The sequence below is a fragment of the Arvicanthis niloticus genome, chromosome 1, assembly GCF_011762505.2.
Source record: "Arvicanthis niloticus isolate mArvNil1 chromosome 1, mArvNil1.pat.X, whole genome shotgun sequence".
Lineage (NCBI taxonomy): Eukaryota > Metazoa > Chordata > Mammalia > Rodentia > Muridae > Arvicanthis > Arvicanthis niloticus.
Window position 1 is genome coordinate 94,185,299 of NC_047658.1, and position 12,731 is coordinate 94,198,029.

The 12,731-nt window shown below is 44.4% G+C and overlaps 1 protein-coding gene across 1 annotated transcript; it reads right to left on the minus strand.

Annotated features, from left to right (window-relative positions):
• Positions 1–3,958: 3,958 nt before the first annotated feature.
• Positions 3,959–6,430, minus strand: Zg16 (zymogen granule protein 16). Its single transcript, XM_076942915.1, has 4 exons — positions 6,406–6,430; positions 5,699–5,765; positions 5,406–5,538; positions 3,959–4,384 (listed from the first exon to the last, which is right to left on the minus strand). The coding sequence occupies exons 2-4, from the start codon at positions 5,751–5,753 to the stop codon at positions 4,069–4,071; spliced, it is 504 nt and encodes a 167-aa protein (XP_076799030.1). The 5' UTR covers positions 5,754–5,765; positions 6,406–6,430; the 3' UTR covers positions 3,959–4,068.
• Between the last annotated feature and the right edge of the window lie 6,301 nt (positions 6,431–12,731).

The window sequence follows — 12,731 nt, forward strand, 5'->3', positions numbered from 1 at the left end:
GACTCTAGGCTATGTCAAATTGACAAAGCTAAATAAGATGCCTATATTTTCCTTACTTTTAGTATTTAAATCCTTGAAAAAGAGCTTTTGCTTTATTTCAGAATTAGCCATCTATAATGGGATCTGGTGCCCTCTCTGACACACACAGGTGTACATGCAGACAGAACACTCATATACATTAAATAAATAAATAAATATTTTTTTAAAAAAAGGAACATTGACAATAGGCTGTGATGACAATCTGCCTGCATCATCACTCTATCGATCAGCCAGTGTCCCTTTCCTCCATCACTGCTCCATGTGTGTTCCTTCATGCTCGGTTGAAGAGGATGACCCTCATGAACAGATGAGGACCAGTCTCCAGCCAAGGGTTTAGAGAATAAGTGTGCTGTCCTGCTAGAATTTCAAACAATCTCTCAAGAAATATTGATAGTAACAACACACCATCAAAATATATACATGGAAGCTATGTAATTTGTATGTCTCATGAATTCAACAAACACATTTCTCAGGTTAACTTGATGAACCACCTCTGATCTCTAATACCAATATTAAATAATTCTTCAAATTTATCATGTAGCAGCAACAGACATGAAATTACCCCCTGTACCATGTAGGAAGGATGTTGAAGAAGGCATCATGGGAAAATGATGCAGTTCCTTTATGTAGGTGTGTTTTCTCGAAGTGGTTCCAGTTCTCCACTCTGCAGCACCCCGTTTTCTACATCAGAAGAATAAGAGTGTTCCACCGCACATAGCTGTGCACACGCAAACACTCTTACTAAACAGTGACCGCGGGACAAGAACAGGGTTTTCTTTGGTGCTGGCAATAAGCCCTTAGCACAGTGTAAGTTCCAAAATAAGAGGCTTGGTGAGCATTGGTACACTGAACTGAAACACAAACTTGATATTTGTAAGTCAATAATTCCATCTGGTTTTGCTGTTTTTACTATACAGCAGTCTAAACCCTTAAATTGTTCTGCAGGACTTTCCCAATATCAGCACCTAAAAGAATTCAGGTAAAACCCAGTGAATTTTCCACACTGAAGCTTATTGCCCAGCAGTCCACAGAACCACTGCCTTAGTCATTGTTGCTGTGAAGAGACACCATGACCAAGACAACCTTAATAAGAGAAAGCATTTAGTTGGGGCCTGCTTACAGTTTCAGAGGTTTAGTCCGTTGCACCATGGCAGAAAGTATAGCAGCATGCAAGCAGATACTAGGAACTACATTCTGACATTCTGATCTAAAGACAGAGGAGGGATGGCAAAGGCTTTTGAAATTTTAAAGCCCAACTTCAGTGACATACATCCTCTAACAAAAGGCCATACCTCTTAATTCTTCTAATCCTTCTCATTCAAACCACCACATCCAGGTTCATTAAAAACAAGCAAAAACAAAAGAAAACTGCAGAACTGTCTCTTTAACTCTATATAGAGATGGTTGTACTTGTCCTTAAAAGCAAAATTTCAAGCTTGTGTTAGAAAATATCAACACTTGCCAAATTGCCACCCCAATAACTGAGAGACACTCTGTTCTCTGGGAAATCTGTGTGCAATGGTCCACAATGCCTTTGCAGCACACCTTGAGGCCAATCAGCTCCAACAGTGAGATACCTGCACTTCTGCAACTGCAGAGTCAGCCTCCACACCAGCACCACTGCCACCTTGGGCATGGTGGCCTCAACTCTGCTAGCCAGTAGATCTTTTCTGAAGTGTGTATCATTTAACAGCCCAGTTACCTTCTCCACAGGCTATCTTTTCTCAAGCTGTATGATGTTCTAAGCTGTATGATGGAGAACATGGTAAAAGGGCCAGCTGAAAAGTTAAGAGTAAAGTGATGAGGAGCTAGACCTTGTATTATGTCGTGCTGGGGATCAAACCTAGAGCTGCATGCCCCCAAATTATGTAGCTCTGGCTGTCTTAGAATTCACTATGTAGATCAGGCTGGCCTCAAACTCACAAAGGTTTGCCTGACTCTGCCTCCCCAGCGCTGGGGTTAAAGATGTACTCTACCATATGAAGTGTTATTTATTTTATTTAATGTGTGTGAGTGTTTTGCCTGTATGTCTGTATGGATACTACATTTGGGTGTAGAGAATTAAATCCAGGTCCTCTGCAAGAGCAACCTGCTGAACCACCTCTCCAGTGCCCAAACCTTTTTTAAGTAAAGGAAACATTTCTTCAAATACATGGGTTTTTTTTTTGGGGGGGGGGTTGGTTTTTTTTTTGCAAAAATTTAACATGTGGAGCTGGAGAGATGGTTCAGGATAAGAACACTGGCTGGGACAACAACTGGAGTGGAGTCAAATCTCTAGTACCCCAGAAGAACCAGGCATGGCCATTGAGATGTCTAACTACAGCAGTGGGGAGCAGAGACAAGGAGATTCTGGGAGGTCTCTGGGCAGCTAGCCTCGCTAAAACCTTGAGCTTCGTGTTCAGTGAGAGACCCTGCCTCAAAACTATTAAGATGGAGAATGATAGGGGACATAGTGATGACTATGATCTTTCAATGTACACATGTGCACGGCTGTGCATACCTGTCTACACACACACACACACACACACACACACACACACACACAGGTTGAGAGCAACAGAAGATGTTTGACCTCAACATCTAGCCTCCACACAGGTGAGCACACACACTCATCACACATACGCATTACATGTACACACATGCACAGGCCACAGACTATATTTCCACCCAAACTGCATCCTTTAAAGGGATGACTTTTATGTTATGCGACTTACATATAAATATATTAAAACAATGGCATAATCTCCTCCTTGTAACTGTTTAAAAGGAAGGACATTTGGGGACATGGCTCAGTTGATAGAATGTTCACCTAGGATCACAAAAATGGGGTGTGGCGGCACACTTCTGTAATCCCAGACTTCAATACCCTCTACTGCTACCCACTAAATCTGTTCATATTCTAGGACTTAAAACTGGGATCCTAATAGTTATTTTCAAAGCGACTTATACCTTTGCTGACTCTCTCTAGTGACCCTTAGTCTCACCAACCCCTTACAATCATGACTACCCATACAGCAGACTCAAACTCACAGAACAGATAGGATTTGCCTATCTATTTATTCATGTATTCGGGTGTCTGGGTCAGGGTCTCACTGTACTCAAGATTAGCCTGGATTCACTATGCTTCCATGCTGGCCTTAAACCTGTGACAATCTTTCTTCCTCCTTTTAAGCCTTTTATTTAGGGTCTCACTATGTAACCCTTGAACTTGCTATGTAGACCAGACTAGCCTAGCCTCTCAAAATTTGAATTATAGGGCATCACTATGGCTCACTTAGAATTTCTCCTGTTTTTGATTTTTTTTTGAGACAGTTTTAGCAGGTTGGTGCAACTGAGTCTTACCCTAGCCTCTGAACTATTAGGAAAAATTCTCAGGGGTTATCCTTGGAAAGAGCCAGTGTAGGCAGAATATTGTCTCATTTTGATAACGCATAAAAAAAAAGCCCCACCAGGCAGTGATGGCACCTGCCTTTAATCCTAGCACTTGGAAGGTAGAGGCAGGTGGATCTTTGAGTTTAAGGCCAGCCTGGTCTTACAGAGTGAGTTCCAGGACAACCAGGGCTACCCAGAGAAATGTTCTCTCAACACCACACACACACACACACACACACACACACACACACACACACACACACTCGAAAAAGAAAAGAAAAAAGAAAGCCCCTAACACTTCTATTCTTCATCCTCTCATTTCCTCAGTTTAATGTTCAACAGTAGACAGATAACCAGCCAGGTGTGGTAGCACACCCCTCTGACCACAGCACTCTGGAGGCAGAGACAAGTCAATTTCTGTGAGTTTCAGAACAGTCAGGGCTGTGTAGGGAGACCCTGTCTCAAAAACATTATTTTTATTTGATTTTTTTAAAATCCAGAAATAAGAGTCACACATTTCTACTAGAATTAGGATGTGGAAAAACACTGTCTTTAACCATATCCTTTTATTAGGCTTTTTGCATGCTTGCTTGGGGCTTGGTGATAAGAGAGTTCTCTCGACCACCACAGCACCCCTGCCAGAGAGTAAGGTGGGTTTCAGCAGGTGTTGCAGTGGCTAGGGTAGGTATCCCAGTGCATGCTAATAGCATCTATGAGAGAGCCATATCGGCCACTAATAAAGCGGAGGACAGTGTTGGGGTGCAAGGGAACGGCGTTGAAACTTTTGCCTGAGGCTTTTCCAAAAGGCAGGTAGCGGCCTTTGTCTGTCACGAAGATCAGTTGCTTCACGTAATATCTGTACCTGCCAGACACCTGGATCACAGATTCCCCAGGGTGCAGAAAGAACTCCTCCAGTTCTCCCTGTTTGCCACCTACATAGTCACTCCACACTGTGCCATAGCGCACCTGGAGACTGGAGGCAGGGGTGAGAAGAGAAGAAAAAACACATCGGAAATGATTATGGAAATTCAAGACCCGGGTGCTGAGATGTCTTGACTGGTAGAGATGCTTTCTGCCAAGCCTGACAACTTAATTTCAACCCCTAGGACCCACATGTGGAGGGCGAGAACTCCATTCCCTCTGGCTTCCACATGCACAATGAGGCATTTGAACACCCCCCCCCACACATGTGCACACAGACATAACATAAATAAATGAAAAAAAATTCTGGGCTGGAGAAATGGCTCAGAGGTTAAGAGCATTGACTGCTCTTCCAGAGGTCCTGAGTTCAATTCTTAGCAACCACATGGTGGCTCACAACCATCTGTAATGGGATCTGATGCCCTCTCCTGATGTGCCTGAAGACAGCCACAGTGCATTCGTGTGAATATAATAAATCTTTAAACAAATAAAATCAAGACTTCTTAGTCTACATGCTGAGATCTTTAGACTGCTACAAATTCCATATGCTATAAAGGCTGCATGAGTCCTCGGAGACCGTGCAGAGAACCAACCTCTCGTTTTGATGGCAAATAGCTTGTGGAACGTAAGTCAGTTTCTCAGAGTCACTTAGACAACAAGACTCTGAGTTTGCCCACAATACACACTTCAAAGAGGTCTGAGGATTTCAAACACCAGAAGTCTGCCCAGGCCAGACAGGGAAGAGACAAGCCAACAACTGTCTCCTGGGGTCAGAACATGGCCCAGAAGGAAATACATTTGGCTCTTTACGTGTTGGAAGTTTCCAGCTGGAGGGTGGGATAGGACTGTTCCAGAGCAGACAACAAGTGAAGATAAAGGATACCTGACAGAAATACTAGAAATAGGTTTAGACTGAAGGTGACATCCAACCCAGGTAAAGTGAGGTTCCTGGGGGTTTGTAATTACAACTTGCCAAGGTCATGTGCACAGGTGTAATCTAAAGTCAATGAGAACTTTCCAACTTAGCAAGGTCCTGGACAGACCCCAACATACAGAAACACAGAGACTCGTACCCTACTATGAAGTTGCTGTTGAGACGGATACGGAAGGCAGTGATGGGGCCGTCCAGTTGGTTGCCAGAATGAGAGAATCGCTTTCCTCCGCCACCTCCATACTCTCCACTGAAGGAGGAGGACCTGGACTGAACTAGAGGGGAAAGAAAGGTCTGGAGGGACAGATTGTCTGGGAGCACAGCTGTTCCCCATTGCCCTCCTTTCTCCCACCACCCAAGCCAGCGTCTGACAATCCTGGGCAGTAGCAGTACACGGGCTGCTTTCCCACGGTCTCCCTGTGGCATTTCACTTACTGGAATTAGCAGATGCTGAGGCACAAAGAAGGACTAGAAGGGCGATGGCCAACATCCCGAGGCTGCACTGGGAAGGAGGAGAAGAAGAAAGCTCATTCTTTGATGTGGCTGTAGCTACTGGTCTCTCCAAATCCAAAAGATAATCTTAACTTTCTGTCTTTGTCAAGCTGAGTCAAGCCTTCCTCCATCCCAGCACAATGCACAAGAGAGCTTTCTGAAGAGGAAGTAAAGGCCATCTCCAGAGTCCTGAAGCAGTTGAGTTGATGAGCCAAGAATCTGAGCAAAACCTACCTGAAGTCAGCTGGTCTATGAGGTATCTGAGGCACAGTTAAGTCTCCAGCATCATTCTACTCTTAAATCAAGGCAAAGAAGATTTTAGAGGTGCCTCTGTATCACCTTGGGAGCAAAGGAGGTGGCACTGTACACACACGACAGAGTCTGAGAAGAACTGGTGGAGTTGAGAGAGACTAATAGGAGGGACATGTGTGAGCTCAAGACATCAGATCCTGGGCAATTTGTGTATGTGTCCATAACCCTGTCTCTGCTAGACACAGCTGTCCATATCATCCCCCCAAGCATCCCTTAGCCAAAGCCAGACATCTTTGCACTCCCAAACAGCTCACTTTCAGGAGCTGATGCCTCAGTCTCCCCTGCTACCATCCAGGCATTGTCTTTACTAGCTCCTTTTTGAATATCTCCCAACTCACCTTTCCCCTAGAAGTGGCAGATGCTAATCTTCTAGAAATTTCCAGAGCTTTTATACCAGGTCTAATCCCTCCCACTGTTTTTTATCATGTGAACCTCACCTGCTGAGCAAACATGACCAACTTCTTAGGGTCAGGTGTCAAGCAGGTCTGGAACATCATATCCTGCCTCTCCTGCAAGGGTTACAGGTGACAAGGTGGGGGCCACTCTAGACCAAGTGCCAGATTTGTGAAGAGACAATTTGCTAGAAGTCCATCCGAAGGGTGGGGAAAGCAGTTAGTATTTAAAGAGTGTAATTAATCCAGACATGGTGGCTCATGTCTGTAATACCAACATTTGAAGGGTGGGACGAGGTGGAGGATCATGAGTTCAAGGCCAGTCTGGGCTATAGGTGAGGCCCTGTCTGAAAACCCAAACACACAAAGGAGAATGTAATCCTGAAGAAGCCTGAAGATCTGTAGGTATTCTTCCCCAAGAATCAGTCCTTGCCTAGTCCCAAGCACTGACCCCAGGTAACTGTTAATCCTCTCCAGTCATTTGCAATACGTCTTCTCTCAGAAAACAAAATCACTTTCAGTTCTGAGCGGTGCCAAATATTTGCCTGATAGTTTTTCTCTATTTGTTGATATTATATTACAAAAAAGCCAACTATAAAGTTTAAAAAATTAAATAGTGAATACCTATACCACAAAGTCAGCTGTGATCAATAATTTTCTTTGCCTAGGTTGTCTGTCCTTCATCCCTACATCTATCCATCCTCAGTCCAGACCCTTCTCAAGTCTTTTTTCTCTGAGAAGGGAAACCTGGGACTACAGGTAGGCAGTCCAATGGACATGTGGGAGGCTGCGGGACAGAGTTTATACAAGTCCTTCCTCTGTGAATACTTCCGGCCTTGGACCCTCAGGACCTCCAGGTACCATGGTTTTAGATCACCAGACTGAGTTGTCCCTCTCCTTAGGTCTGAAATACCTCAGATCATGCTGTAGATTTCTTCTTTCTTTAGGTCCTCCCCTTGCAAGACTGATTTCCTCTGGATCTAAAGTCCCTAGAACTGACCCCTAAGTCCTAGTACTGAGACCCTGTTAGACTAGTCCTGTGATCCCCGAGTCATCAGGACCTTCCCAGTAGATGTTGGAGACTAGGGAGGGGCTAGAATAAGCAATATCAGTCCTTAAATGACCTGCAGTCGGGAATTCAGAGCATCCACCCCTTTCCTTGCAGGCTCACCATCTGGGACTGAAAACTCATCCCAGATAGCTAGGGAGTCCTGCCCTGAGGAGCCGGAAATAGGGCAGGGCTCCTGGTGATAATAGATCCCAGGAATAGAGCCAAACACCCACCACTATTCCACCTCTCCCTGCTCTCCTCTTCTCCAAGTTCAAGAGAATCACTGGCTCCAGAGCCATCGTTTTATTTCCATTGCGCTGTCTACTTTTCGTACCCAGTTCTGCTTATGTCTCGATGTTCCCCCACATCTCCTACTCTAAGGTTCTTTGTTTATATTCTTTCCTTTTTCCTGGACATAGCCACTTGAGTCTTCACTTCCTTACCCCACATCTCTCCCAAGCTCTCCCTCTAGCCTCTTCCCTCTCAGTGCCATCTAGCTCTCTCTTTTTGTTATTAGGGCCACATCATACACACAGTCTCATTCCAAACCCTGGGAGGATGCCCTTGTATTTCTTACATGACATGGCTGATGATTACTTGGCCATTTTATTCTGATTTTTTTTTGTTTGTTTCCAGAGACCACCTAGCATGTAGTGAGCCACGTGTGCTGAAATAACGTTCACTAGAAGGCTTTTTCTGCCTATCCCATTCCTGCTTCAGATGAAAAAATTACAGCTGTTGTGGATATGACAAGTGATGCATCTATGTCTTAGCTGCTTTTTCCTTTCAGTAGAGTTAGAGATCCACTCAAGGCTCTTGTTGAGGTCAACCAACTCTTAGAACATTTATTTATTTTTCTGTACATGCATGTACATGATGTATGTATGTATGTATGTATGTATGTATGTATGCTTGTGTATGAGGACATATGCTTGCCACAGGGCTTGTGTGGAGGTAAGAGGATAACCTCATGTACTGGTCCTCACTTTCTACCTTGTTTGGGACAGGATCTGTCTTCTGCTTTCTGCAGACTAGCAGCCCCATGGGCTTCTGGGTTGCCAGAATAGGAGCAGGGGTGGGTGCTGTCTTTCCCTCCCACCTTTCTGCAGGAGTGCAGAAATAGCAGTTGGGTATTACTGTATCCAGCTTTTCCACATGGTCTCAAGGATCTGAACTCAGGTCATCAGGCATAGATGGCAGGCGCTGTACTCACTGAGCCATTTCCCCAGACCAAGGTGAGCTAACTCTTACGTGGTACCCCAAAAGAACCAACCCCATTTCACAGCACATTTGGGATCTAAAACACATTTGGACCGCCAACTCTTTGATATTAATAAGAAATCTGCAACATGGCTTGAAATAATAATAGTAATAATAATAAAAATAACAACAACAACAACTCCAAAGGGTGTCTTGTTCCCATCTTATAAACAACAGAGCCCAAAGCCAGAACAGACAAATGTGGACACCATACTTTTCCTCTTTCCATGGGAGTTGTAGGGCTCAGCCGTTTCCTATATGTAGTAATTGTTTTTGTTTTTTGTTTTTTTTTGAGACAGGCTCTCTCAACAAAGTCTTGGGTGTCCTGGACCTCACTGTGTAGCCCAAAGATCCACTTGCCCCTGCCTCTTGAATGCTGAGGTTAAAAGTGTGCACCACCACGCCTGACCCAGTAATGTCTTCTAAAATGATTTACTTAGAGGTTCCCACAGATACCTGGAAGAAAATTAGAATTAGAGCCTCAGGGACACCCAAGCCTTTTCCATAGCAGAAGAGAGTGTCCAGGCCGTGTGGCTCTCCTGGCAGGAAGGAAGACATCTTCACAAGAGCATGTGTCCTGCCTTCTGGTTATCAGAACCATTGATACTGTATTGTAACCACAGCCCTAGGAATTGGAGTTTTCTCAGGAAGCTTATGCGCTTATGCAGAGAGAGAGAGAGAGAGAGAGAGAGAGAGAGAGAGAGAGAGAGAGAGAGAAGTTAAAAAGGCTGAAGCCTCATGCCAGCTGAAGGAGGAGCTTGTCTCCATAAAGAGACTTTACACAACTACCAGAGAGAGTGGAACCCAAGCAGTGATGACAATGACGAAGGGAGGGACTGGCCACACCTTGGCCAGGACTGCTGAATTGTGCACATCTCTGCCTTTTATTTAAATCTAAATTTTACATTAGCATCCAGAAGATAAACTTGGTACCTTGCTGTCTCTTTATTCCTCTGTTAAGTGTATCCACTTTGAGTAAATATCTTTTCATGGATGTTCAATATTATGATTTACTTTATATTAATTTGTATAAAAGCCTGGTTTACTTATATATTGATTCTTAGTTTACCTATTTCTGTGCAAGTGTTTTGCCTGCATGTATGAATATGCATGATGTGAGGGCCTCAGGCTTGAGGTCAGAGGGTGTCGGATCCCTTAGAACTGGAGTTATGTATGGTTGCGAGTTGCTCTGTGGGTCCTGGGAATTGAACCTGACTCCTTTGTGAGAGCAGCCAGTGTTTTTAACTGCTGAGCCATCTCTATATTACTTAGTTTAGGATAAGTGGTTGAGCCTTGTTTGACAAGCTGCCAGGGCCCAGGCTCGGACCCTGACAAGTCTGGCCACAGTGATGTCCGGAGCAGAGGATGAAATGGGCAGTGACTCAAAGGTGTTGGGTGTCCTCAGGTTTTTTTTTTGTTGTTGTTGTTTTGTTTTGGTTTTTTTTGGGGGGGGGTTGAGTTTTTACTTGGGCAATGTTGGCTATAGGATCTAGAGGTGGTTTCCATCTGCACACATTAGCTGAAGAATTGGTCTCTAACTTTAACGGGAAAGTTTACTTCCGGATGTAGCAGATGTGATTTGTAATCCAACAAGATGAAGCTCTGATACCAATGGTGCATTCTTTCTAGGAGAAGTAGAATCCTGAGCAGCCCCACAGAAGGTTTAGCTTTCCCAACAGAGGTAGAAAGTGCAGGACTGACTGTAACTCATGGACAATGGGTTTTGGCCCAAGAGGTGTAGAGGGGAGTGGGAGGAAGAAGCCTTGTGAAGGACAGGACCATTGGGCTAGACACATGGCTCAGCAGTACTGAGCTGAGTACTTGCTATTCTTACAGAGGATGTAAGTTCATTTCCCAGCACCCACACGAGGTGGTTCACAACCTCCTGTAACTCTAGCTCCAGGGCTGGTATCTTCTAGCCTCCAAGGATACCTGTGTGTGTGCATCTATCTGTTCACACATATATCACACCACACACATACACACACACAATTGTAAGAAAATAGGACTACTGATTAGTTACTTAGTTAACTTATCTCATTGCTGCAACAAAAAAATATCTAATAAAAGCAACATAAAGAAGGGAGGAAGTAGAGGCAGGCGGATTTCTGAGTTCGAGGCCAGCCTGGTCTACCGAGTGAGTTACAGGACAGCCAAGGCTATACAGAGAAACCCTGTCTCGAAAAACCAAAAAAAAAAAAAAAAAAAAAAAAAAAAAAAAAAAGAAGAAGAAGAAGAGAGGAAGTAATTTGACTTACTATTGCAGGGGATACAGTCTGTCTCCACAGGGAAAGTAAGGCAGTAAGAACACTCAGATTGTGTCCACAGTCAGGAAGCACAGAGCAGTGCCTGCTAGCACTCAATTCTCTATCTATCTATCTATCTATCTATCTATCTATCTATCTATCTATCATCTGTTCACCCATCCATTTATCTGTCTGCATCCATCCACCCATCTATTCACCCAGCTATCTCTCTGTCTGTCTATCCATCTATCTGTATACATGTGCATGCCACAGCGTGTAGGAATTTTCTCTCTCCATCTGCAGTGTGGGCCTTGGGGGAATCAAACAGGTTATCAGAGTTGGCAGTAGACACCACCTTGCCAAACCCAGCCGCTGCTCAATTGTTTCTCTTTTTTACTTAGCCTGCTGCACCAGCCCATGGAATAGTGTTGCTTAGGATTGGGTCTTTTCACCTCAGTGTAATCTAGACACTCCCTCATAACTATGCCTAGAGGCTTGTGCCATGGTGTCTCTAAATCTAATCAAGATAAACTCTTAAAACTACCAAAATTAAAAAACAACTCAAAGCCATTTTAGGCTTGCCAAGATTTTGTCAAATGTGGATTCCAAAGTTTGGTCTCATAGCTAAGCCACTTTACAAGGGATCATATTCTGAATCCCTACAAGGGATAAATGAAGAACACTGAGCTTTACAAAAGCCAGAGATTCACTGTTAGCGGCCCCAACCTGGAAATTCCAAGTTGGATAAACCTTTTGCCCACTATGCAGCAGAATGATAAGATGTGGCATTAGGTACCCTCCCCCAAAAGTTGCAGGATATTACTTCTAGCCTAAGTCGTCAGACAGCCACACAGAGACACCTGTGAGCTGCAGCAACGCTAGTGCTGGCCCAGTCACAGTCAGAGGCCCCAGCGCCTCAACCTGAAAGCATCCCAGTGTCAAGCGATACCAGCTAATTGGACACTTGTTAAGTACAAATCTCTCTTATTAGAATCCTCAGAGATTTCTAGGACAAGCTTTGGGACTCAGTTCTCTCCTTCCACAGTGTGAGTGATAAGGATCAAATTCAGGTCACTAGGTTTGGCAGCAGGAACCTTTACCCACCAAGCAACTTGCCATCCAAGATTCACCAGAAATTTCCATGTGTGATGGCAAAGGCCTGTAACCCAGATAGTAGGAATGTTGACCCAGGAAGATCAGTCCAAAGGCAAAAGAAAAGTTTAAGGCGAGCCTAGGCAACTTAGTGAATCCTGTCTCAAAGAAAAAAGAAAAAAAGTTGGGTTGGGGCAACAGCAGTCAGTAAACTGCTGGGTTCGAGTCCTAAGCCTGCATCAGAAAATGAAGTGCAAAGGGATGAACTTGTAATCCCAGACCTGGGCATAGAGACAGGAGAATCCCTGGGTTGAATAGCCATCCAGTCAGCCTAGCCTGCTTGGTGGCCAAGGCTGGCCACTAGCTTCCACATAAATGGAACACACACACACACACACACACACACACACACACACACACACACGTCCCCATGCTCACATACACATGCTCACACATTAAGAAAAGGGAAACAATAAAGGGAGTGTGGAGACAGCACAGTGGGTAAAGAGCTTTGTCTGGTGTGTGGAGGGTTTTAGGTTCGATCCAAAGCAGAGAAGATAAGAACCATAGATATTCTTTAAGCTTTCCAGACACAGAGGTCTAGAGAGATGGCTCCATGGTTG